This window comes from Pteronotus mesoamericanus, unplaced genomic scaffold (assembly GCF_021234165.1).
Source record: "Pteronotus mesoamericanus isolate MK-2021 breed Mesoamerican mustached bat unplaced genomic scaffold, CSHL_Meso_final contig_53, whole genome shotgun sequence".
Taxonomy (NCBI): Eukaryota; Metazoa; Chordata; class Mammalia; order Chiroptera; family Mormoopidae; genus Pteronotus; species Pteronotus mesoamericanus.
The window spans coordinates 7,184,781-7,206,632 of NW_026555195.1; the positions used below are offsets into that span (position 1 = coordinate 7,184,781).

Here is a 21,852-nt window from a genome sequence, read left to right on the forward strand (position 1 = left end):
AATTTTGGGAAAGTTAAGTGTGGTTTTACTAATACTGATACAAGGATAGTTCATAAATTTGGAAGATATTAAGTAGAACTTAGGAGCTCCTGCTGTTAAAAAAACAAACAAATGGATTTGAATCACACCTGGGAGATTTAAGTTAAACATAAGGATAACATTCAAATAGAGGACATTTAACTTTTTTTTATTCATTTGAGAGAAAGAGAAACATCGATTTGTTATTTCACTTATTTATGCATTCACTGGTTGCTTCTTGCATGTGCCCTGAAGAGGGATCAAACCTGCAACCTCGGTGTATCAGGACAATGCTCTAACCAGCTGAGCTACCCATGCAGGGTGATATTTAATTTTTTTTAATGGGCCACCATGGAAAATTGTGATTATTTTTTCTTCTTTCATTGTGGCTAAAATACAGAACCCACTTCATCCCAGGGAGCCAGCGTGGGTTGACCTCCGAATATAATCCAAACGCTGAACAAGAACTTTCGTAGCACCGTGATGCATTTGACTGTCCCTCGCACAGACTCCGTTCGTAAGATGTAGGCATTTACCTTGGCGCTCCATCTTACCTAAGACTTTTAAGATGACATAGCTCCACACATAGCGCCCTGAATTCTTCACCTTGCAGGTGTACCGACCCTCATCACTGGGCTTCAGGGGCTCGATCTGCAAGGAAGCGTCTCCTGCCAGGAAATTGGAAGCAAAGGCCACTCGGCCCTTCTGTTCCTCAGTCAAGTTACTGTAGACATGATGGCTGGAGTAAGTGATTACCTGTGGAACAGACCAAGGCAGGGTCAAGCAGTGTGGTCACCGCCTTGTGCGCCTGCTGCTGTCAAGGTGAGGGATGGGAATACTCCCAATGGAGCAAACAGTCAAGCCTGGGGCTGATGCTAAGTGTCCAAGAGACCTGTTCTAAAAAACATTACAAGTACAGTGTCTAGGCCTTGATTTTCTTTTAAGAATCATAACACCTCCTATTTGTGTAACATCTTAAATATAAAATAATACTTTTTAATTAAATGCTCAGAACCATTCCATTTTATAGGCAAGGAATTTTAAATGTGAGTTACATCATTACAGCTAAGTGAAGGAAATTCACAAGTACACATAACGATGTTAAGAGTTGACTCTGAGGAGAATGGAAGGAATAGAGGGCGAGGATGGGGAGCACCCTCTTACCTTCCTCCTTTTAACTTTTGCATATTCTACCACTCCCATGTGATTTACCCAAAGAACACTACAGTCTTTGTGCTAGGTGCTTTTACATCTAGTTTATTTCTTGCACAATTTTTCCAAGTAATCGTTTGCATTTCACAGACAGGTAGCAGAACCTTATTTGAACATGTCCACCTAAAGCCGTCTAGTCCGTTGCTCTGGTACACTCCTGCTTCCTTGTCCTGCCTGTGTTTCTTTCGGTACTCATTAACTGCTCTTTCAGAAAGTTCGGAAATGAAGGAGAAAAAGTAGAACAAAAATGTCAACTTGTTTTGTCCTTACCCAAGTTTAGAGTTCAGGTGAAGGGGTTAGAGAGCCAAGGAGTAGGAGTTAAGGGTTAAAATACAGGTCTGTATTGAACGTCAACTGTAATTAACAAAAAGAATTCAGCGGGATAAATGGTGATGGAAGGAGACGTGCCTTGGCGTGGCGAACACACAGTACAATATACAAATGATGTATTATAGAACCGTCCCCCTGAAACCTATATAATTTTATTAACCAATGTCACCCCAATAAAGTCAATAAAAATTAAAAAATAAATCAGGTCTGATACTGAGGGCTTCATTACTGGGCTTTCTTTTTTTGATTTCACTGTAGATTAGTAAATTAAATGGGAATCGTGTCCTTTCCTTCCATAAAATACACACGAGCTTCATGTCTTCATTCTCCCAGGTGGGGAAACCAAAGTTTAGATTTCCTGAACAGAAAAAAAAAATAACCTCCGTTTTTACTGAATTTTCTTCTGCCTGCATCACAAACCTTATTTCTTGAACCCTTGCTGATCTAGTCCACCGTTCAAGCTCCTTAACTTCAGGTTCCTCCTCCCTGCCACTTGGCAGTCATATTGTTAAACTCATTGAATTTAAACATCAGCAGACATTTGTGGAATGAGCGCTTCCATCCGGTCAAGAAGAAGACAAAACCCCCTTCTTGTCTTCAAGTAATTTATAATCTAATAGGATCAGCAAAGAGAGAAGTGCAAACATAGAAAAAGTAATGATTAACTTGAAGCTGGGTCAAAGAGAAGTCGGTAGCACTTGAGTTAGGCTTTGAAAGATGGGTCGACTCAGAGGCAGGGGAAAGGGGTGGAAGGAGGACCCCAGATACACAGAGGGGCGCCAAGCGAAGGCACGCAGGGCTTTGGGACTCTGCTGAGCATATTTCTGGCTGCAGCTGTTTTACTAATTTTTATTTAATTTTATTTTTAAAAGTATTTCTCTCTTTTTTTTTCTTCTCTTTTTCTTTCTGTTTTGCTGCAGCTGTTTTAAATTGTTTCATTTCTACTTAAGCCCTTAGCCCCATCCTCAGTCATGTGATGCTCTGCAAGTCATTAAATGCTTTCAGAGATTTGAAGCCATTCAATGAAATGTCCATTAAATCTTTTTCCATTATGTAAAACTCTTCACCCTCATGTATCTTGCCCTTCCCACTGCTCTGTGAAATACGTCCTCTCCTTTCTCGGCATAGTCTGTTTCTTCAGCTAACATTTATTGAGCTCACAGGCCGGTGGAGCCGGAAAGCAAGCAGGAGTAAGAGAGTTCCTACCCTGAGGAACCCAGTTTTGTGAAGAAAAAAAAAAAAAAAAACAGAGGAAAGGCAATTAAGAGAAAATTAAGGTAAACACTGTAATAATCATATACTTAAAACACTTTCATGGTACAGTTTTGCCCCTCATTTCAACCAACACCACTATTGTGATGCTTACTGTAACCTTATCTCTGGTTCCAACATATTTTTGAGCTCCTGTTTCATATTTCCAGCTGCCTGGCAGCTGTGAATTTCTGTCCTCTTGAATCTACCCCATATAATAATGTAAGTTAATGCCAAGTTAATATTAATGTAAAACTCACATTAGCTCTTTTCCAGCTCAAAAACCTTTCATAGCCCCCAGCACCTCTGGGTGATGACCAGACTCAGACGAGAGTCCTTAAAATTTCTATTTCATCCACCTCAGAGACCTGGGTGCAGTCAGGTTACATTGTTTCCCCTTTTTAAACATGAGTTGTGCTTTCTTTGTACTCACATGCCTTTGCCGGTTGCATTTTTCTATTTAGAAACCCCCTCTTCTCCACCTCTCCACATCAAGATGCCCTCTCCGTTCTTTTACTCCAAAATCAATATTAGTTCCATATGAAATCTTCCCTGATAGGACACTCGAATGGTCTTTTTTTCTTTGCTTTCATCCACAGCGTTTCTTCGAACCATTTTTACATGAGGAAAATTCATTGCCGGGTCCTCTTTCTCTAGTGCTGGGTGTGTCCCGAAACGCCCTCCAGGCCTTCAGATTTTGTCTGTTGCCCTTGACTGTCTTTTCTAGGCTCTTTTGCAACACTGCAGTCCTTTAGTCAATAAACATGTATTAAATTTTAAACATACTCTGTGCTCGGCACTATGCTAGAGATGACAACAATACAAAGAAATGAATTTTATAAGTAAGTATTGTTAGGGACCAGGACATGCCACCCCAAAATATGCTACTTTGCATATGCACAAGAATTAGTTTCATCTGAAGACATTTGAGCCCTCACTGGGGTGGCTCAGTGGGCTGGGTGTCGTCCTGCGAACCGAAAGGTTGCTGGTTCGATTCCCGGTTAGGGCACGTGCCTGGGTTGCCAGCCAGGTCCCCTGTTGGGGGTGTGCGAGAGGCAACAGATAGATGTTTCTCTTGCACACAAATGTTTCTCTCTCTCACTTTCTCCTTCCTTTTCTCCCCTCTCTCTCTTAAAAAAAAAAAAAAAAAAAGATATTTGAGCTTCTGAAATTCCTTATCTGCCTGAAATAAGAGCCTCACAAAAGACCTTAAGCGTCATAAATGTCTTCCCCCAGAGCAACTCTAGTCTTCTCTTCTGGGAGACCAGAAATCTGGCACCGCACCTGGACAGACCTGTCACAAACTAGCATATCTCCCATCTATCTTCCTAAGGGCCCGTTTATTTTTCCAAAAAGCCATTTGTGTTTCCATAAATTCCCTTCCTCACCCTCCCTTTCCCCTACTAAGTCAAATATATGAGCCCAAACTCTAGCCACCTCTTCGAGTTACTCATCTCTGGGTGCTCCCAAGTGTTACATGCACGACACACAGGTTAATAAACTTTTCTGTCCGGTTAATCGAATTGGCAGTGCCCCAACCCAAGCATCTGAGAAGTTGGAGAAAAAAAGATTATTTTTTTCCTTCTATACAGTTTTAAAGGGCAACTTTTTTTTTAAAGGTAAAACCACGACATAGAAGATAAATACATATCAAGTATTTTATTTAACTCATTAATGATAGAACTAGAGAGATGTTACAACAGGTTCAAATGAGAATTGGACCAGAGGAGATTTCTGTTTTCCTTTGGACAAAATTCATTGGCATCTCTGTGAACAAGAACAGTTTGCTTCCCTACGGATAGGAAGCAGGGCATCGCCATCAGCATTCCACGAGTTAATTTCAATTTCTGTGGAAATTAATACATGAGGAAAGTCACACCCTAATTCACTTCCAGAAACCCTGGACTCCAAGCACGAAGATAACGCTCAGGAGGCAGCTGTCTGTGGCGTGCGTGGGGAGGAAGGCACGTTTTCAGGCTGGGGTGGCCGGGGGCGGGGAGCAGGTCTCTCCTTGCCTCCGCGCCCCTCCTGCCTCCCCCTTTAGCACAGGTGTCCCCGTCCACTTTCCTGTGACCTGTGTCAGAGCCTGGAGGGCTCCTGGGCAGAGCGCTGACTGGACGAGGGGTTGGGACAAGGGAGGGATGGAGGTGTCTTCTCCAGGACAGAATTCTCGGGCTGCCCCCGAAGGCTAAGGTGGACTCTTCAAAGACACTTTTCCGCAAATTGGTAAGCACGGCCAGTTAGAGAAGAAAGAGAGGATAGGCCCTGGCCGGTGTGGCTCAGCGGGTCGGGTGTCCTCCCACCAAGCGAAGGGTAGCCGGCTGGCCTACGGCCTCGGCACATTCCTAGGTTGCGTGTTTGGCCCGTGGTCAGGGTGCCGACGAGCGGCAATCAGGCAACCGACCGACGTTTCCCTCTCACGTCGGTGTGTCTCTCCCTTTCCCTCACTCTAAAAATAAATAAGTAAAATCTTTTTATTTTTTTTTTAAGAGGTTAGAAGAGGGTCATCACCCAGAGTTAAGGCTGGAATATATTCTAGTGATACGAAACAGACATAGAAAAATGCGTGAGACATTTGACACTGTTAAATACTATGAAAATAGTACAGCAAGGAAGGGGGATTGTGGGCCAGAGGGACAGATTGCAGTTTAAAAAAAAAAAAAAGGTTTCATTTATTTTTAGAGAGAGAGGAAGGGAGGGAGAAAGAGAGGAACATCGATGTGGGAGAGAAATACCAATGGGAATTGAACTGGCGGCGTTTTGCTTTGCGGGACAATGCCCAACCGAGCCACACTGCTCAGGGACAGGTTGCGACTTAAATAAGGTGGTCAAGGTGGACCTCCCCAGCGGGTGACCTTGGAGCGCACCTGAAGGAGATGCAGAACTAGCCTGGGAGCAACCTCGGGGGAAGAGAGCCAATGTACAGGCCCTCTGGTGGGGTCCTGGCGTGCAGGGGGGCGGCAGAGGCCGGGGCGAGAGCGAGCCGGGAGGAGAGCGGGCGAGCTCCCGCGGTGGCGCCAGACCACGCAGGGCCTCGTGGCCCACTGTGAAGACGGTGGCTTTTACTCTAAGGGAAATGGGGGGGGGAGGGGTGTGACAGGATTTTGAGCCGAAGAATATCATGATGTGATTTATGTTTTGAGAATAACTGTGGGAAGCCAAGGGCAGAAATAGGAAAACAGTCAAGAGGCTGTTGGAGCGAAGAGTCAGGGTGGCAGCAGTGGAAACGAGCGCAGGTGATCAGGCTCTCGGTGCATTTTGAAGATAGAACCAAGCGGATTTTGCAACAGACCGACCACCTCATTTAAACGTGTATTGTGGTTATGAGAAAAAGCAGGAAGTCAAGGACAGCTCCCAGATTCTTGGCATGAACCAGAACAGAGAGGATTGCCATCAATGCAAAGGGGGAAAGCTGGGCAGAGCAGGTTGCGGGGCAGAGTATGTAGGGCTGGGAGGAGGGCTGGAAGGAGGGCCAGGAGGTTGAGTTTGGACTTCGTTACATTTGAGATACCAGTTAGAGACCCACAGGAGACAGTGGACGTGCGCCCGCGCGCATGTGTGTGTGTGTGTGTGTGTGTGTGTGTGTGTGTGTGGTGTGTTCAAGGGTGGGGCCTGGACTGGAAACTTGCAGTTGGGAATAAGCGAGGGGATGGCATTTGAAGCATGAGACCAGATAAGACAGCTGAGGGCATGAAGATAGAGGCCAAGAAACGAGAAGGGAAAATGAGGCTAGACAGACAGACCTAAACACAAAGATGAGAACTGTGGGCCAGAAAAGGGGAGTGGGTTCTATGGAAAGTAACCTTGCAGGGCGATGAGGTCATAAATTCCTACCTGGGCAGGTCATGGTGGGGAGTCACACCCCAGGCACATAGCTTTGTAGTAACAGAGTTACCTCTGGGTTCAGCGAGCCCTGGCCGCAGTTTCTCTGCCGCTAGGTTAACACACTCGTGAAATAAGCCTTGACCACCCTTAAGAAAGCACATAATCATGTTAACTGTCCTGCAATCCAATCCTAGCCTTCCTAAAACCTTCCTTACGTCCCCTCTTTAATTTCAAATACAGAAAAGGAACTGCAAACTGTTTTTCCCTGAAGCATTTATCTCAGCCTGTTGAGATCGTGCTTCCAGATGTATCCTTTTTGGGGCTCAGCTAAATTTTTATAAAAATTCCCTGCAGGTTTGGATGTTCTTACGTGGACAGAACTACCAACCTCAGAGTCAAATAAATGACTGTTCCCTGGGATCTCTTTAGCTTAACATTCAGGTCCAGCCTTTTACACGCCCAGCCTTACCTCTGATGACAACTCCTTCTGCCTGGTCTCCTGGTCTCCTGCTGAGGGAGGAGGCCCTAGGGCGTGGGGGCAGGGGGAATAGCCTGCCCAATGTCTAATCCCCCTCCTTGTCTTATCAACAGAGGCTCCCTCCCTGAGCTCCACCTGGAAACTTGCCCCTACCATCACGAACACCCTAGGGAGCTGCCTCCTAAACATGATCTTTGTGTGAGAAATATTATGGGAAGTACCGGAAATGTGTAATTTCAGTCAAATGTCTGTGTTTACTTCCATCTTGTCTTGAATTTCTGCATTCTTTTCAATAGAAGCTGCAAGTTTTGAAGGATGGGCAGAGAAAAGGAAGGGGATTTAGCTGTAGAAGTCTTGGGTTCAGAGCCTAGCCCTGAAATCTATTTTGGGCAAGGGTTTTCACCTTTTAAAGTCTGAAAGGTTTAGATTGCAAGTTTGTTTTGAAAATGAATTAAAGCCTACTTCTGCTCATGTGTTATAACAAAATTTGTATAACTCTTATCCTACCGACTTCACAGGGTTATAGTAAGAATTCCTTCGCCCAGTGACCGTGTCTGGGCTTGGTTCTGGGTTTAGGAATGTGAATTAGATGTAGAAACAAAAATTATCAACACAATGACATTCAGTCAGGGTTTTTTCTTTTTACTTAACATGGATGTGTTATTTACTTTGTGCTAGGCACTGTTCTAAATATCTCACAAATACTAACTCCTCGCATTCAAGGGAATAAAATGGCACAAAACACAGTGACAAGTTACAGACACGAACAAGGAGGTTCAGGAGGCCATCGCTTTGTTTAATAGATGCTCTCGAAGTGCCGCCGCGAGGGCCATGCATACACCTTGAGGTGAAACTGGGGCCCTGCAGGTTAACCCTGCAGCCTGGGGTGGTTTTTCGGGCCCTCCTGCATTCACTACTTAATGACTGCATTTCCCAGGGAGAAGCTCTCTGTGCCAGCGAGAGGTTTCTATTCTATTTTTATTCTTTAACACGCAACTAACCCCTTGTGCCAGGCTGTGGCCAGCACCATTTCTGAGTCATTTCTTAGACTCATCTCGCTGCTAACGCCTAAGAACTCTGACTCAGAAAAACACACACAACACTATTTTGCAAATATTTCCATAGGGTTCCTATCATTGGCCTTAAAGGCCCATGCTTCACACTCAGACCAGAGGGGCTGGGATCACAGTCCTATTCCCACGTGCTACTTGTTTCGAATGCTCGCAGGGTGTTTTGGCCCCACGTCCTTGCGCCCGCACTCCACAGGATGGATCAGTTTTGGGGGCCAGTGCTTGGAAGGAGTGGCCATAGAGGTGCCAAACCAAACCGGTGCAACACGGGGAGAGGAAGAAACACACGAGCAACAGGAAGAAAGCTTTACAGTTGATCTCCTAAGACCGAGAGTGGGGCTGATGTGGGAAGATAGAATGGGTAAGTTTGGAGCACTTAATAGGAGCTCAATTCGTGTTGTGTTCTTTCTTTCTGACTTTTTCATATCTATGCACCTTGTGCACGAGATGAATAATCACCCATGAGGAAGTCAGTTTGTGCTTCCTATAGAAAAACGAAGCCCTGGCTGGCGTGGCTCAGTGGACTGAGCACCTGCCTGGGTTGTGGGCCGGGTCCCCAGCTGGGGGTGTGTGAGAGGCAACGAATGGCTGTTTCTTTCAGACATTGATGTTTCCCTCCCTCTCTGTCTCCCTGCCTTCCCTGCTCTCTGAAAATAAATAAATAAAAATGGTAAAGAAAAGAAAAAGGAAGGGAATCTAGATGCAGAGATCAGTAAAGACCTGGATAACTCGTAGAAACTTTGGGATTTTGTGCACTTTGGGAGCTTGGTGACCTTTTTGGTCTGGGAGATTTCTTGTTCATTTTAATATTTAGACTAGCATCAGGAAATCCCTTTGTCTTGAAAGGTACATTTGATTTTAGGGAGCCTTAGTAGGTGTTTTATTTATTTAGCTGCTTTACTTATTTATTTTATAAGAGAAAGTTTATTTAGGGTGACCAACCTTTTGGCATCTCTGGGCCACACCGAAAGAAGAAAGGTTGTCTTGGGCCACACATTAAGTATGTTGAACATGTAATCACACACACACACACATACACACAACTCTCAGAATGTTTAAAGTAAATTTATGATTTTGTGTTGGGCGCACTCACAGCCATCCTGAGTAACCTGCGGCCCATGGGCTGCAGGCTGGACACCCCTGGTTCTTTTGCCTCTGTCACTTTTAAAGCTATAGACGCAATCGAAGGGCCCTTGGAGCTTAGAAGAGAAAGGGGAAATTCCCTAAAACAGCGATTTTCAACCTTTTTCATCTCATGGCACACATAAACCAATGACTAAAATTCCGAGGCACACGAAAAAATCTATTTTTTGCCGATCTGAAAAAAATATAGGTTTAATTTTGATTCACTCCCACCCCATGGCTATCGTGTTGGCTGTTGACATTCTTGACAATCTAAGGGAACAGAGGTCAGGGCCCGACTTGGTAGTCAGGCCCTGTGTGTGTGAAAAATCCTTGTGACGCACGCCAGTGGAAAACCGCTGCCGGAGACTGTTAGAGGTTCCCTGCAGTAGGAGCTTCCAGTATTTTTGAACAGATTCACATTAAGAAATGCATTTTTCTTCATGAACCGGCACCCACATAGCACACTCAAATGTAACAGAAACATATGGTTCATGAAATAGTATATGCGCCACATGCTCTGGTATTTTCTAGTCTGTTAAAACAAAACGTCTGGACCTTAGGATCCACTTCAGGGTCCTGATTTTGGAAACAGCTGCACCAGGCGGGCAGCATGGCGTCCCGGCGGCATTTAAATGGGGTTCCTCCCCTTACAGCTCTGTGCCTGGGTTAGTCAACCTTTGCATCTTTTTAAAAAAAAATTAATTAACCTTTCTACACCTTAAGGTCCCCCAGTATAAAATGGGCCTAAGCTGCTTCATAGGATTTTCTGGAAAGGAGAGAATGAGCACTCACGGTCTCTTTTATTATTCTGATTCTGCATTCAGAAAGCACCCCCCCGGGATGTCAACAATTGTTCAGCCTGGTACCCCAGGAACGTTAATTGTTCCACGCACTTGTACAGTAAAGTGTCCCGCTGCAAGCTCCCGCTCCCCTCACCTGTGCACCGCGGAGTGAAGCGCGACCTCTGAAGGCAGCGCCCAAGCCGCGGTCCCTCCTGAGCCCCGCCTCGTCTTCGGCAGGCCTCACATTCCTGAGGAGGCTGGTCCCTAAACCCAGTGTCCCTTCATTCCCAACAATGTCCTCTGCTGTGTCTGGGTCTTGGATCGTGCTGCTTTCTCCTTCTGAAGTGTCCTTCCCTCTTTTATTTTTGCTTAAACAACACCCACAAAGGCCTCAAGACCAAGCTCAAGAGTTACCTTCTGTGGCCACAGGCTCTCCGGGTGAATACTTTCTTCCCCTTTCTCCAAAATCCTGTCCTAACATTTAACGAAGAAAAAAAGAGATAACTACATGCAAGTATTTCACATCTCTGGAAACGGCAGTTACCCCGCTCCAAAATAACCCTCATGTGCACTTCGGCACGGATCAGGGCTCAGGTGCGCCCTCGCAGTTTGGCTCAGTTTTTTTCAGATGTACACTGAATCTCAGATGCTTGCGTGTCTCTGTTTTATTTTTAGTTTTAGGAAATGTAGTGCTGAGACGAAGCCACTCTAATGGGAGAACAATGAACATAAATTTAATTCTTTAGCAACCACACACAAAATTAAATATATGAATTACAGCTGTTGAGGAGGCTGCTTTTCTTAAGACATTCCTGGTGGACCTCTTCCAGACGCACTGTGAGCGAGAGGAGGCAGGACAATTTGTTAGGATCTGTGTGGAACAGATGGGTCAGCTCAGCTTTCTGGCAGTTGCTCTGCCATCCCAGGCTCTGCACAGCGATTGTGAAACTCTGAAGGAGCCGATGTCAGCCTCTCTCTCCGCTTTGCATCAGGAGGTTTCTTGTTGACTTAAAGAGAAAGAGGAAAGGCTGATGGTGTGGCAAGAGGCTTGGCACGGGGTTGGAGCACCTCTGTCTTAATTCCTCCATCGGAAAACTAGAGGGCAAGGGTTCTGTTGTGTGCTCCTGACCGACCCGAAGGAGGCGGCCTCTCTTACTTCAGAAAGTCGACTGTGTTTCCATCCCTGGAACCACAAGGAACACTCTAGAGTCTCAGTGGCCATCGTATCTAGGCTGAAATTCAACTCTTCCTGACCTGCTTGCCCACCCCCAAATGTTCCCTGCATATCTGAGCATCGTAGACAGAAGGGAGAAAATGCTTCTGCTCAGATTAAAACGCAAAGCTAGGTCTGGGACCTGGGTCACCGGGTAGCTTACTTTAAGCTCCACATCTTGTCCAACCCTTCCTGTACCCTCTTTCTCAGTCACCCTCTACTCATTCCCAACTCCCTGGCAATTAAAAAGCTTTGGCAACTTTACCTACTAAATTTTAACCCCTTCATTATATACCCATGGCTGCAGTTTCAGCGCTTACTGTATAGCCTGACGCGGTTTCACTGACACTGCTTCTACTCAAGCGCCCCTTAAACCAGTGTGGCACACAGTGCCACAGTGATTGCTGGAAAACGCAAACAAGGCCCTTTAGCTCGAACATCCTTCAAGAAACCATGACACTGTAGGGACAATTCTAAGCTCCCTAGTGTGGCATACGACACCTTTCGCGTTCTGGTCCTACAACGTCTGCAGGCTCACCATATGCACTTCACTTGCTCTAGGTGCTTATGGCTTCCCAGAACACCCAGCCTTTGGTCTGTGCTCTGTGATTTCCTCAGGGCAATGCCTTCTACCTGCATGCAACCGTGCCTTCTTTTTTCTAGTATGTTTTTTCAGATGTATCTTCTTACACAAAGCCTCTCCCCTCCTCCAACTACTCTTGGCCAGCAGCCTCTCCTTTGTATTTATCTAGAACATTCTTCTTATTTCTATCATGGTATTTACCTCTTCAATGAACTCCTTTGGATAGAGTGCCTGTATAGGGGGAATCCATATTTACTAAATTTAACTAAATAGATTTTAAAAATAAATTGTTTAAGGTAACATTGGTTTATACTAAATTGATTTTTAATCTTCCAATAGTGCCCATCTTTCTTCCAGCATCAGGGTCTTTGCATAATTAGTTCTGTCTAGAATAATTTTCTCCTTGAATCCTCCTCACTTCCTACATAGCATGTTATAATTTCAAATTATTTACAAAGATAATATAGCTATAAGTTAACAGCCCAGATACTGATGTCACTGTGTCTAATTTCAAAATGCAAAGTGGGATCTGGGGGCTTCTGGCCAAGATGGAGGCATATGTAGCTATGCTTTGCTTCCTCGCATGACCAAAAGAAGGATAATAGCCAACTAAAAGAAAACAACACAACCAGAACGACCAGAAAATTGAACTATATGGAAGTCCAACAACCAAGGTGTTAAAGAAGAAACATTCATCCAGACTGGTGGGGGGCGGGGATGGGAAGCCAGGGTGGTGAGGGCGTGTGACAAGGCGGAGGGGCCACACCAGGATGTCCCACATTTGTACACAGATGAGCTGGGAGGAACAACTGGGTAGCAAAACAGCGCAACCCAGGGTTTCAGTGTGGGAAAAGAAAGCCTCAAAACCTCTGGCTGTAAAAGGTCCCCGGGACTGTGGTGGCGGGAGAAACTTTCAGCCTCATAGGAGAGTTCTTTGGAGAGACCCACAGGGTCCTAGAACGTACACCAACACACTGACCTGGGAATCAGCACCTGGAAAGGTACAATCTGCTTGTGGGAAGCAAGGCGAGAGTTGAGCAAGCGGCATCGTTTCCTCTCTGACCCATCCCTCACATACAGTGCCGCAACGCAGCAAAGGGTGCTGCCCCGCCTGGGGAGTACCAAAGGCTCCACCCCTTACAACCTAACAGGTGCACTCAGACAAATAAATATGGCCCAAAAGAAAGAACAGATCAAAACTCCAGAAAAAGAACTAAACAATGAGAAGAGAGCCATCTTATCCGATGCAGAGTTCAAAACAGTGGTAATCAGATGCTCACAGAATTGATTGAGCTTGGTTGCAAAATGAAGGAAGAAATGAAGGTTATACAAAGTGAAGTAAAGGAAAATATCCAGGGAACCATCAGTGAAGGGAAGGAAACCAGGACTCAAATCAATGATTTGGAACAGAAGCCTTCAACCAGAACAGAATGAAGAAACAAGAATTCAAAAAAATGAGGAGAGGCTTAGGAACCTTTGGGACAATTTTAAACATTCCAATATCCAAATTATAGCAGTGCCAGAAGAAGAAGAGCAAGAGCAAGAAATTGAAAACTTATTTGAACAAATAATGAAGGAAAATTTCCCCAATCTGGCCAAGGAAATAGACTTCCAAAAAGTCCAGGACGCTTAGAGAGTCCCAAAGAAATTGGACCCAAGGAAGCACACACCAAGGCACATCATAATGAAATTACCTAAGATTAAAGATAAGGAGAAAATCTTAAAACAGCAATAGAAAAGGAGACAGTGACCTACAAGGGAGTTCCCATAAGACTATCAGCTGATTTCTCCAAAGAAACCGTGTAGGGGCTGGGAAGAAGTGTTCCGAGTCCTGAAAGGCAAGGCCCTGCATCCAAGGTTACTCTCTCCAGCAAAGCCGTCATTTAGGATGGAAGGGCAGATAAAGTGCTTCCCAGATAAGGTCAAGCTAAAGGAGTTCATCATCATCAAGCCCTTATTATATGAAATGTTAAAGGGACTTATCTAAGAAAAAGAAAGTCAAAACTACTAACATTGAAATGACAACGAACCCACAACTATTAACAACTGAACCTAAAAACAAAAACAAACTAAGCAAACAACTAGAACAGGAACAAGATCACAGAAATGGAGATCACATGGAGGGTTATCAGCAGGGAAGAGGAGGAGGGAATACGGGGGTGGGGGAAAGGTACAGGGAATAAGAAGCTTAATTGGTAGGCACAAAACAGACAGACAGAAGGTAAGAATAGTATAGGAAATGGAGAAGCCAAAGAATTTACATGTATGACCCATAGATGAACTAATGGGGGGGATGCAGGGTGGAGAGAGGATAAAGGGGATAAAAAAATATAGTAGCATAATCAATAAAATATACTTAAAACATGTAGAATGGGCGACCTTAAGCAATTTCCACACTCTGTGTGTCTACGCGCACATGCTTCAGTTCCTTATTTGTAAGATGGGACTAATAATCCTAAAGCATCAGTTAAGTTACATACTGTGTGCTGAACAGACTGCGGCTGGCACGCAGTTAATACCCACGGTGCACTACTTAAAAATATTTGTGTTTTTAAATTGCTGAATGTCATTTAACTGGAGACTCCAAAAAGCTAAGGACTCTGATATCTTATTTTTTAAATTGTATTAAAATATTTTTATTGATTGATTTTAGAGAGAGAGAGGAAGGAGGGCAGAGAGAGAGAGAAACGTTAATTTGTTGTTCCACTTATGGACGCATTCCTTGGCTTTCCTCGTTTGTGCCCTGACCGGGGATCAAACCCACAACCTCGGCGTATTAGGATGATGCTCTGACCAGAGGAGCCACCCAGCCAGGGCACCAATGTCTTCTTTACTCTTGTATCCCAGTGCCCAGCATGGCAAACCAGTAAGCGCAAGATGAACTCGTGTGATCCGAGTGGCTGCAGAAAGGACAATCCTTACTTTAGAGCATCAACTGAAGATAAGGAGGGAGCTGTGGCTGCCTATCAGGAGCACTATCAGTGGCTTTCTTCAATTAATAATGAACTTCCTCACCCTTCTGTTCACTTGGCTACATGACCAAGCTACTCTTTTTGGTTTTCTTTAGTTTAAATGAAAACAGTCAGGGGAAAGTTAGATGAGTGGAGTTGCTCTTGGCTTTTTATTAGAGGAAATTGTGCTCTTATTTACTTCATTCAGAACAAGGACGTTTCTGGAATAAGTCTGCTCAGGTTACGGTGACCTTGCTCTACAGAGAACAGAGAACGTCTTACGGTGACGCACTTGAGGACCAGGTGACCAGCAGCACCAAAACAACAGGGCGATCAGGGCACCTTTGTAAGCAGGTGAAACTCCAACAGGGATCCTGACATTTATTTTTAGTGAAACCTGAGCATCTGCCCTTAAAAACTATCTTTACGTGGAAAGGAAAGGACAACTTTTTACTTTTTTAAGGGACAGAAGTACTGTAAAAGAAGGAAAGTCTAAGTCAGCCTTGCCTGGTTATAGTTTTGTTGTTTTTTTTTAATCGCAAAATTTTCAATGAAAGAATAAAAAAAAAAAAAATAAGTCAGTGGGCCAAGGGAGGGAAAATTCTTATGTTAGAAAACCCAGGTTGAGGAAAGGGACAGGGCAGAAAGAGCCAAGGCAGAGAGGATCCCAGCCATAGGTTGCCTAGTCCTCATCCTCTATGAAGGCCGGCCTGGGGGACCGGCAGGAACCGCACTGCAGGTCCCGTTGCCGAAGCCAAACCAGCGGCCCCCACGCGGCTCGGTGCGCCCTGCGCCCTGCGCCCTGCGCCCTGGGAGCAGGCCAGATCCTTCACTGTCCAGCCACAGAATCCGCGCGGTTCTTCTCGGGCCAGTTCACTGTGAATTCGACATACCTGTTTCTGTCCCAAACTTGTTCCTCTGTGTCATACGTTTACTGTGTTATGCAGTCTTGGAGCTCAGAAGGCAAGGCTTCGTGCAGAGCTGCGGCACAGGCAGGTGGTCTCCGAGGAGGGGGCCAGGGAGGGGCACCACGCCCTCCTAGTAGAGGCTTAGCGCTGGCCCCAGGCTAGAGCATCAGGTGGCTTCCTTGCAGTCCCCTTGGCAAAGACCTTCACAGTCAGAGCCCCTCTTTGGGCCGACGACAGGTGGCTTTCCAGTAGCTGTTGTTTCCCCAAGGGACATAGAATCTTTTACCCTCACCCCCCAAATACCCTTTCTTGTGTATAATTTCGTGTCTAGAGTCTTTATAAGCCAGATGAAAAAAAGCGATTCTAGCCCTTTCTGACCCAATGGGAAAGTCTGGAGCTGAGGAAGGACAAAGGGACCAGGCCGGGCAGTAGAGAGGAGGGGCTCTAGCAGGTGTTTACTTACCACCTTTTGGTTCCCTTCGTTATCAGTGAGCAGCCACTCGATGTCCAGGGTGTCCTTTCCTGGAAGCCCCAGCTGATGATGACAGGGCAAAGTGACCTTCTCCTCTGCCACTCTCTTGATCTCAGTGTGAGTCCCCAAGGTTCCAACATAGCAGGAAACTGCAAGGGGGAAGCATTTCATGAGTACTGCGGACACTGGGGGCGGCGTGTGGAAAGCAGATATGACACCTGATTGTTCTTGGATGTTCCTCTGGGCTGGGGGCAAGTCCCTGAGTTGGAACCCTAGACCAGAACGGCTAGAAGTCCCAGGATCTCATGCCAGCTCCCGCATTAACTGAGTTCATTGTGTCTTCCTTAACTGCCCATCCACCCCTGAACTACACTTCTACAAGGCTGGTCTTTCCTACCTTAGAGGTTTTTATGAGTAATAAATCACTCAGCTCAGCAGCAACTATGTTTTTTTATCTTTCTCTCCCCTACTAGCAGAGGATTCCAGTAGGACAGAAACCAAAGGGGAAGGCAAGGGCTGGCATCTTCCCTGGACAGGCTCGGGTACCAGGTCTCCCAGGAAGTGCAGGAATGCTCCGGGCAACCAGCGGCTCTTGCGGGCGGCTCCCGCTTCCTTTAGGAACACAGGTTCTCTCATCCCCCGCCTCCTATCTTCCATTCTTTATAGTTTCACATCCTACGGTTTCAACCATTTCTATCAAAGCGTAATTCTGAGTTACCACATTTGGGTCCTGTCCCTCTGTGGATCCAATATCCATTTAGCCAACAGTAATTCATTTCCATTTTTGCCTTTTTTCTCCCCCGAACTTTCATCTTTTCCAGGGATGGTATCCTGTCAGCAGCTTTGGACTCCAAGCTCACTTTTCTCTCCTTCCTATTAATCTCTCTCTCAGCACCTGGCTAAGGCTCGGATAGGGTTGACTCTTAAGTCCACAGTACCGATGACTGATGAATTGCTATGATAAGACCTCACCTAGATTCCAGGTGTGATCTGTCTAGCATTCAACATGTGCTTTATCTCTGGGTCTTTATCTCCTCACACAGCAATAGAGAAGCACAGTGTGAAAAATGATCTCTTTCGAGCCATTCGCAATGCAACAATATCATACAACCTCCAAGTTAAAACAAGGGCCAGGGCTTGTGTGAAGTCCTTTCTCCTGGGACGAAGTCACTCTGCCACCTGAGAAGGGTTTTAAGCACCGAAGACCCAGGAGCATGAGCAGCAGAAGCATAGAGGCTATCTCTTATTCCCTGCCCATTTCCCAGAACTGGTTAGCAGCAAGTCGGTGAGGAGGACAGGGCCTGTATCTTGCCTGCAAGACAATGAAACGAGGAAGGAGGGGGCAGGGGACTGTGGTTCTCTCTCTGCGGCCGATGGGGTCAGAGCCTGGAAAGGTGTCACCCTAAAAGCAGCAGCAGGCGGGTTCCCAATCTCCAGGACAGAGGACAGAGCCCACAGAACTATGCTTCACCTAAGAAGGAGGCTTCAGCTGCAGGGTCTCACTGACATTCTCAGCGTGGTTTCTCTTTCTTCTGTTTAGCACTTGACTCTGCAGTGGGCGTGGTCTCCATTTCGTGAGCTCTGCCTATGGTTTGGCTCTAGATTTAGAATGAGCTTTCAGATCTATGAAGAAAGGGTTTCTCTCCAAATTTGTTCAGGAAGTGGAAAGGAGTTAGCAGCTTGCCCAATATCACAGACTAGGAAGTGCCATGGGCAGGGCCCACCTACATGTGACACTGCACAGCTCATGCTCTGACAGCACATGTGCCCTGTGTTTCATGTGGCTTCCTGGAGGCCTGGCTCTCCTATTGGCCAGAAGCTTCTGGAAATTAAGTACCGCCTACCACTGCACTCTCATAGCACCCGCCCGGTCTCTCACACTGCAGGGGCTTAATAAATATTTGCTGGATTGATTTGAATCTAAGCCATGCACTCACTTTACCCGTGAACAAACTGAGGCCCAGGGACAAAGGAGTCAGCCCAACACCCTACAGCTCATTTAGTGGTAGAAATAACCCACGTAAAACCCATCCTCCCTCAGTCCCCTAAAGCAGCTACATCGCAGCAGGAAGAGAGCAGGTGTACACTGTACTAAGCTAAGCTTGCAAGGAGGAGCTCTGACCTCGGCCCCTGATCCATTTCCACTGGGCACAACAGTGCTCCAACGAAGAACCCAGCACCATTTTGGTGCATACAGTAGGCACTCCCTGTACGTTGAATAAACAAATGCAAAAATCAGCCACAAAAGTGCTGCCTTAAGCCACTAGAGGGAATCAAAGGCTCGGGTTTGGTTGATGCCCCAAAAGGAAAGGAACACAGTGGTGGGCGGTGCGCTCTGGCAGAGCCCCGAGCTCTATTTATACCATACCCGGAATTAAGTAACGCAGTACAGGGAGGGCGCCACTGCATGAATACAAATGACGTTACCAAGATAGGGAGCCTTCCGATCAGCGCGTGCACTTCTAGTCTCCCCTGAACCTCAGCTCCCCAGCCTCAAAGAGGCCCCTGGGATCCCTGCAGGTTGCTAAGGGCCTCCTGCTCTTTTTAATGCCAGAAAACCCCTGTTCTGTTGCGCAGGCGGACAGGGTCCCGGACTCCGCACACACCAGGCCTGGCAATGCCTGCGGGGGCTCTTGCGCATGGGCCTGCTGTCCGGCACGGGGCGGGAAGGGGCAATCTCCTAAACCCCCAGCGGCCAGCCTGGGGCTCCCTGGGCTTTCAAGTACTCCCCTTCCTTAGCAAAGACCTTCGGGATCGTGAAGATTTAATTTACGAGGACCTGCAGCCTGGAGAACGGAAACGTCAGGGCGCAAAGCTAGTTCGTAGCAGAACCCCAAGTCCGGGAGTGATCCCGCTGGGAGTCTGGCGCTCCTGCCGCGTGGACGGGGTGCGGGGAGCGTGCTGGGGGGTGGTAGTGCGCACACCGTGTCCACGCGCGCTGCGGTCACGTCACGGGGACTGCGGGCGTCGGCTCCGTGGCGGCCTCTGCACGCAGCCCAGGCACTTGACTGAGGACCTGGGGGAGCTGGGAGCGTTACCCCAGTGCTTCACCCTCCAAAGGCTGAGCACAGCGCAGAGGCACCTCCGCGAAAATGCTCTCCTCTACCAGGAGAAGCGCTTTTCCCGGCTGGCTGCTGCCTCCAGCCAGCTCAGATTAATTTAAGGTTTTATTCTCTAACGGGCATTTACGTTTATCAAAGATTCTATTGAACCTTCAAGACCTTCATCAAAGAAGATGGTGGCAGAAGTAACTTTTCTTTTTTTCCCCAACACAAATACTTTTTCTATAACGGAGCCACATATCCTGAAGATGAATCCATTCAGAAGATAATGGTAAATTATTAAAAGGCAATTTCTATGACCGGTTGACTCTCTCATTCACATTAAAGCACTCATTAGTGAAGTCTTTTAAAAACCGTTCTGTACAATGAGCTAGCATTGCTTTTGTGGTCAGAGAGCTGCTTGGATGACCCTTTTAAGGAAGTTCATTGAGTTCAACTTAATGAAGCCCGCAGCCCTAGGTCCTGATGGAAACTGTTTCCATTACACGCTGAGCCCTAAGGCCGGTCAGGCCACGTGGGTCCGAGCAGACGGGCAGGAGTGAGAACACGGGCCAAATTTTCTTAGATGGCTCCCCTTAGAGCCGCTGGTGACTCATCTCGCCTTAGAAAAAGGCCAGGGGTAACTTTTAATAGAAGCCCGGACGCTGCATTGGAAATGTCTATTCCTCTCTCATCTCCCGAACGGGAAATTCTTCAGCCTCTCAAATGCACACCGAGCGCCCACAGGGCGCAGGCTGCTGGGGGGCTCACAGGTCAGTCTGCGGGTGGACTCTGCCCCGGGCATGGGGGCTCCGAGCGGCCATCGTCAGTCCAGGCTCCTGGCTGTGGCCAGCGCCCCACCTCGGGGAGGCCACAGCGCCTGGTGCACAGGTTGCGAACCGGTGGCTTCCATTTTACAGGAAAATTTCTCGTTTACCAGGCTGTGTAGACGAGTAGCAAAGTTAGAGCCGAAGTAGCTGCTGTTCGAAGTCGATGTCAGGTGCAGGAGCCGCGCCATTCGCATCATTTAAGGCGCAGCAGGGCACCCACTCACGGGGGCCCGAGGCGGGCCAGCACCTCCTTCCCCCGGGTGACCACGCTTCTCTGCAGGGCCATTCCCTTACCTGGGGGAGCGGGACGAGAACTTTCTTGTATTTTGCCTTCCATGGAATATTTGAGAAAGTCTCAGGACCATCAAAATTCTCAAATGCCAGTCAGAAAAATAAAAAGGACTTTGGAAATTTTAAAATCAACTGCCCGTATTTTACAGACCAAGGAATTGAGGCTTAAAGAGAAGTGACTCACCCAAAGGTGTTCTCATTTATAGACCAAAATAGATAACATTCTGCCTAGGCATGCATGTGGGCGTGTGTGCATGTGTCTGCATGTGTGTAGCATGTACCTCTGCAGGCTGTTTCTGGAACACTGTACACAATTCAAGATACAGCGTGGTGCAACACAAAGGGAACGTTAGATCGATGTGACTTTAAGTAGGGGCCAAACCACCTGTGAAGTCTCTGACCGCTCTAAGTCTTTTTCTCCTCTGGAAAATGAGAATGAAAATATCCATGTGACGGTTGCAAGGACGTATGTAAAACGCCTGGCATTGGCACGTGGCATACAGTACACACTCAAAAATGGTAATTATCCTTGGTAATAATTGTACATGCTGTACTTTGAAAGACAAGAAAAACCAGAAAAATATACTGAGAAGGTGAAGCAGAATTGTGGGGAGTTTGAAAAGTCATTTTACTTGATAACTGTTAATATTTAGCCATATTTGCTTTATCTCTTTCTGCATACATACATACATATATATATATATATATTTTGCTCCACCAGTTGAATGTAAGTTGCAGATAGCACAACACGTTACCTCTAAATGTTTCATGAAGCACCTCCTAAAAATAAGGCTCTTCTCCACAACCACAACCTCATTTCCACACCTAAGAAATTAATACCATTGTACAGAAGGTCGTTTCTGACCAGAGTGTTAAGGAAGACTCGGCTGTGGGACTGAGCTAGTTCTGGAAAGACAGGCAGGCTCTCTCCCTGTGCAGATGGGAGGCCGGGCACAGCGTCCTTGGCGAGGGGAGCCACGGGGCAGGGGGCCGCCTCCGTCCTCTCCCGCCGCCTCCCTCGCTGTGGACAGGAAGTTTCTCTTCTGCGTCTCCTGCCCTCGCACCCAGCTCCACGGTCCCTCCAGGCTTCTCTCTGGAGACTTTTGGAGTCTTCAGAAAAGAAAAACCACAATCACTGTGAGCTGCTGAGGAACCAAGACATTTAAATGTCTTCTCAAATTCAAATACGTATTTGGTGTTTAGCAAAGGCTAAAGCTACTGGGTGAAGCTGGAGGATTACAGGTGGAATTTCCGACACCTGGGATCAGCGTGGGGCCCTGTCCCCGCCCCCCAGGAGGGGAGCATTTGCTCCTGGCACCCCTAAAATTAGTGGTGTGGGCGTGAGGACCAAGGGGGCAGCCCGAGCTCGGGTTTTGGTCCAGGCTGGGTGGGCGGAGCACATATGGAGTCCGTCCCCACTCCTGTGGAAGGAGAGAGAAGAGAGTTGAAGTTTTTAGACTAAACACAGGCTG

General features: G+C 46.8%; 1 protein-coding gene across 1 annotated transcript in view; it reads right to left on the reverse strand.

Annotated features, from left to right (window-relative positions):
- CLMP (CXADR like membrane protein) overlaps positions 1 to 21,852 on the reverse strand; it is a 98,215-nt gene that overhangs the window by 5,721 nt on the left and 70,642 nt on the right. Inside the window, exons 3-4 of the mRNA XM_054579481.1 lie at positions 16,210 to 16,367; positions 573 to 774 (exon numbers count right to left, since the gene is read on the reverse strand). Coding sequence (XP_054435456.1) covers positions 573 to 774; positions 16,210 to 16,367 — 360 coding nt within the window. The remainder of the gene's footprint in view (positions 1 to 572; positions 775 to 16,209; positions 16,368 to 21,852) is intronic.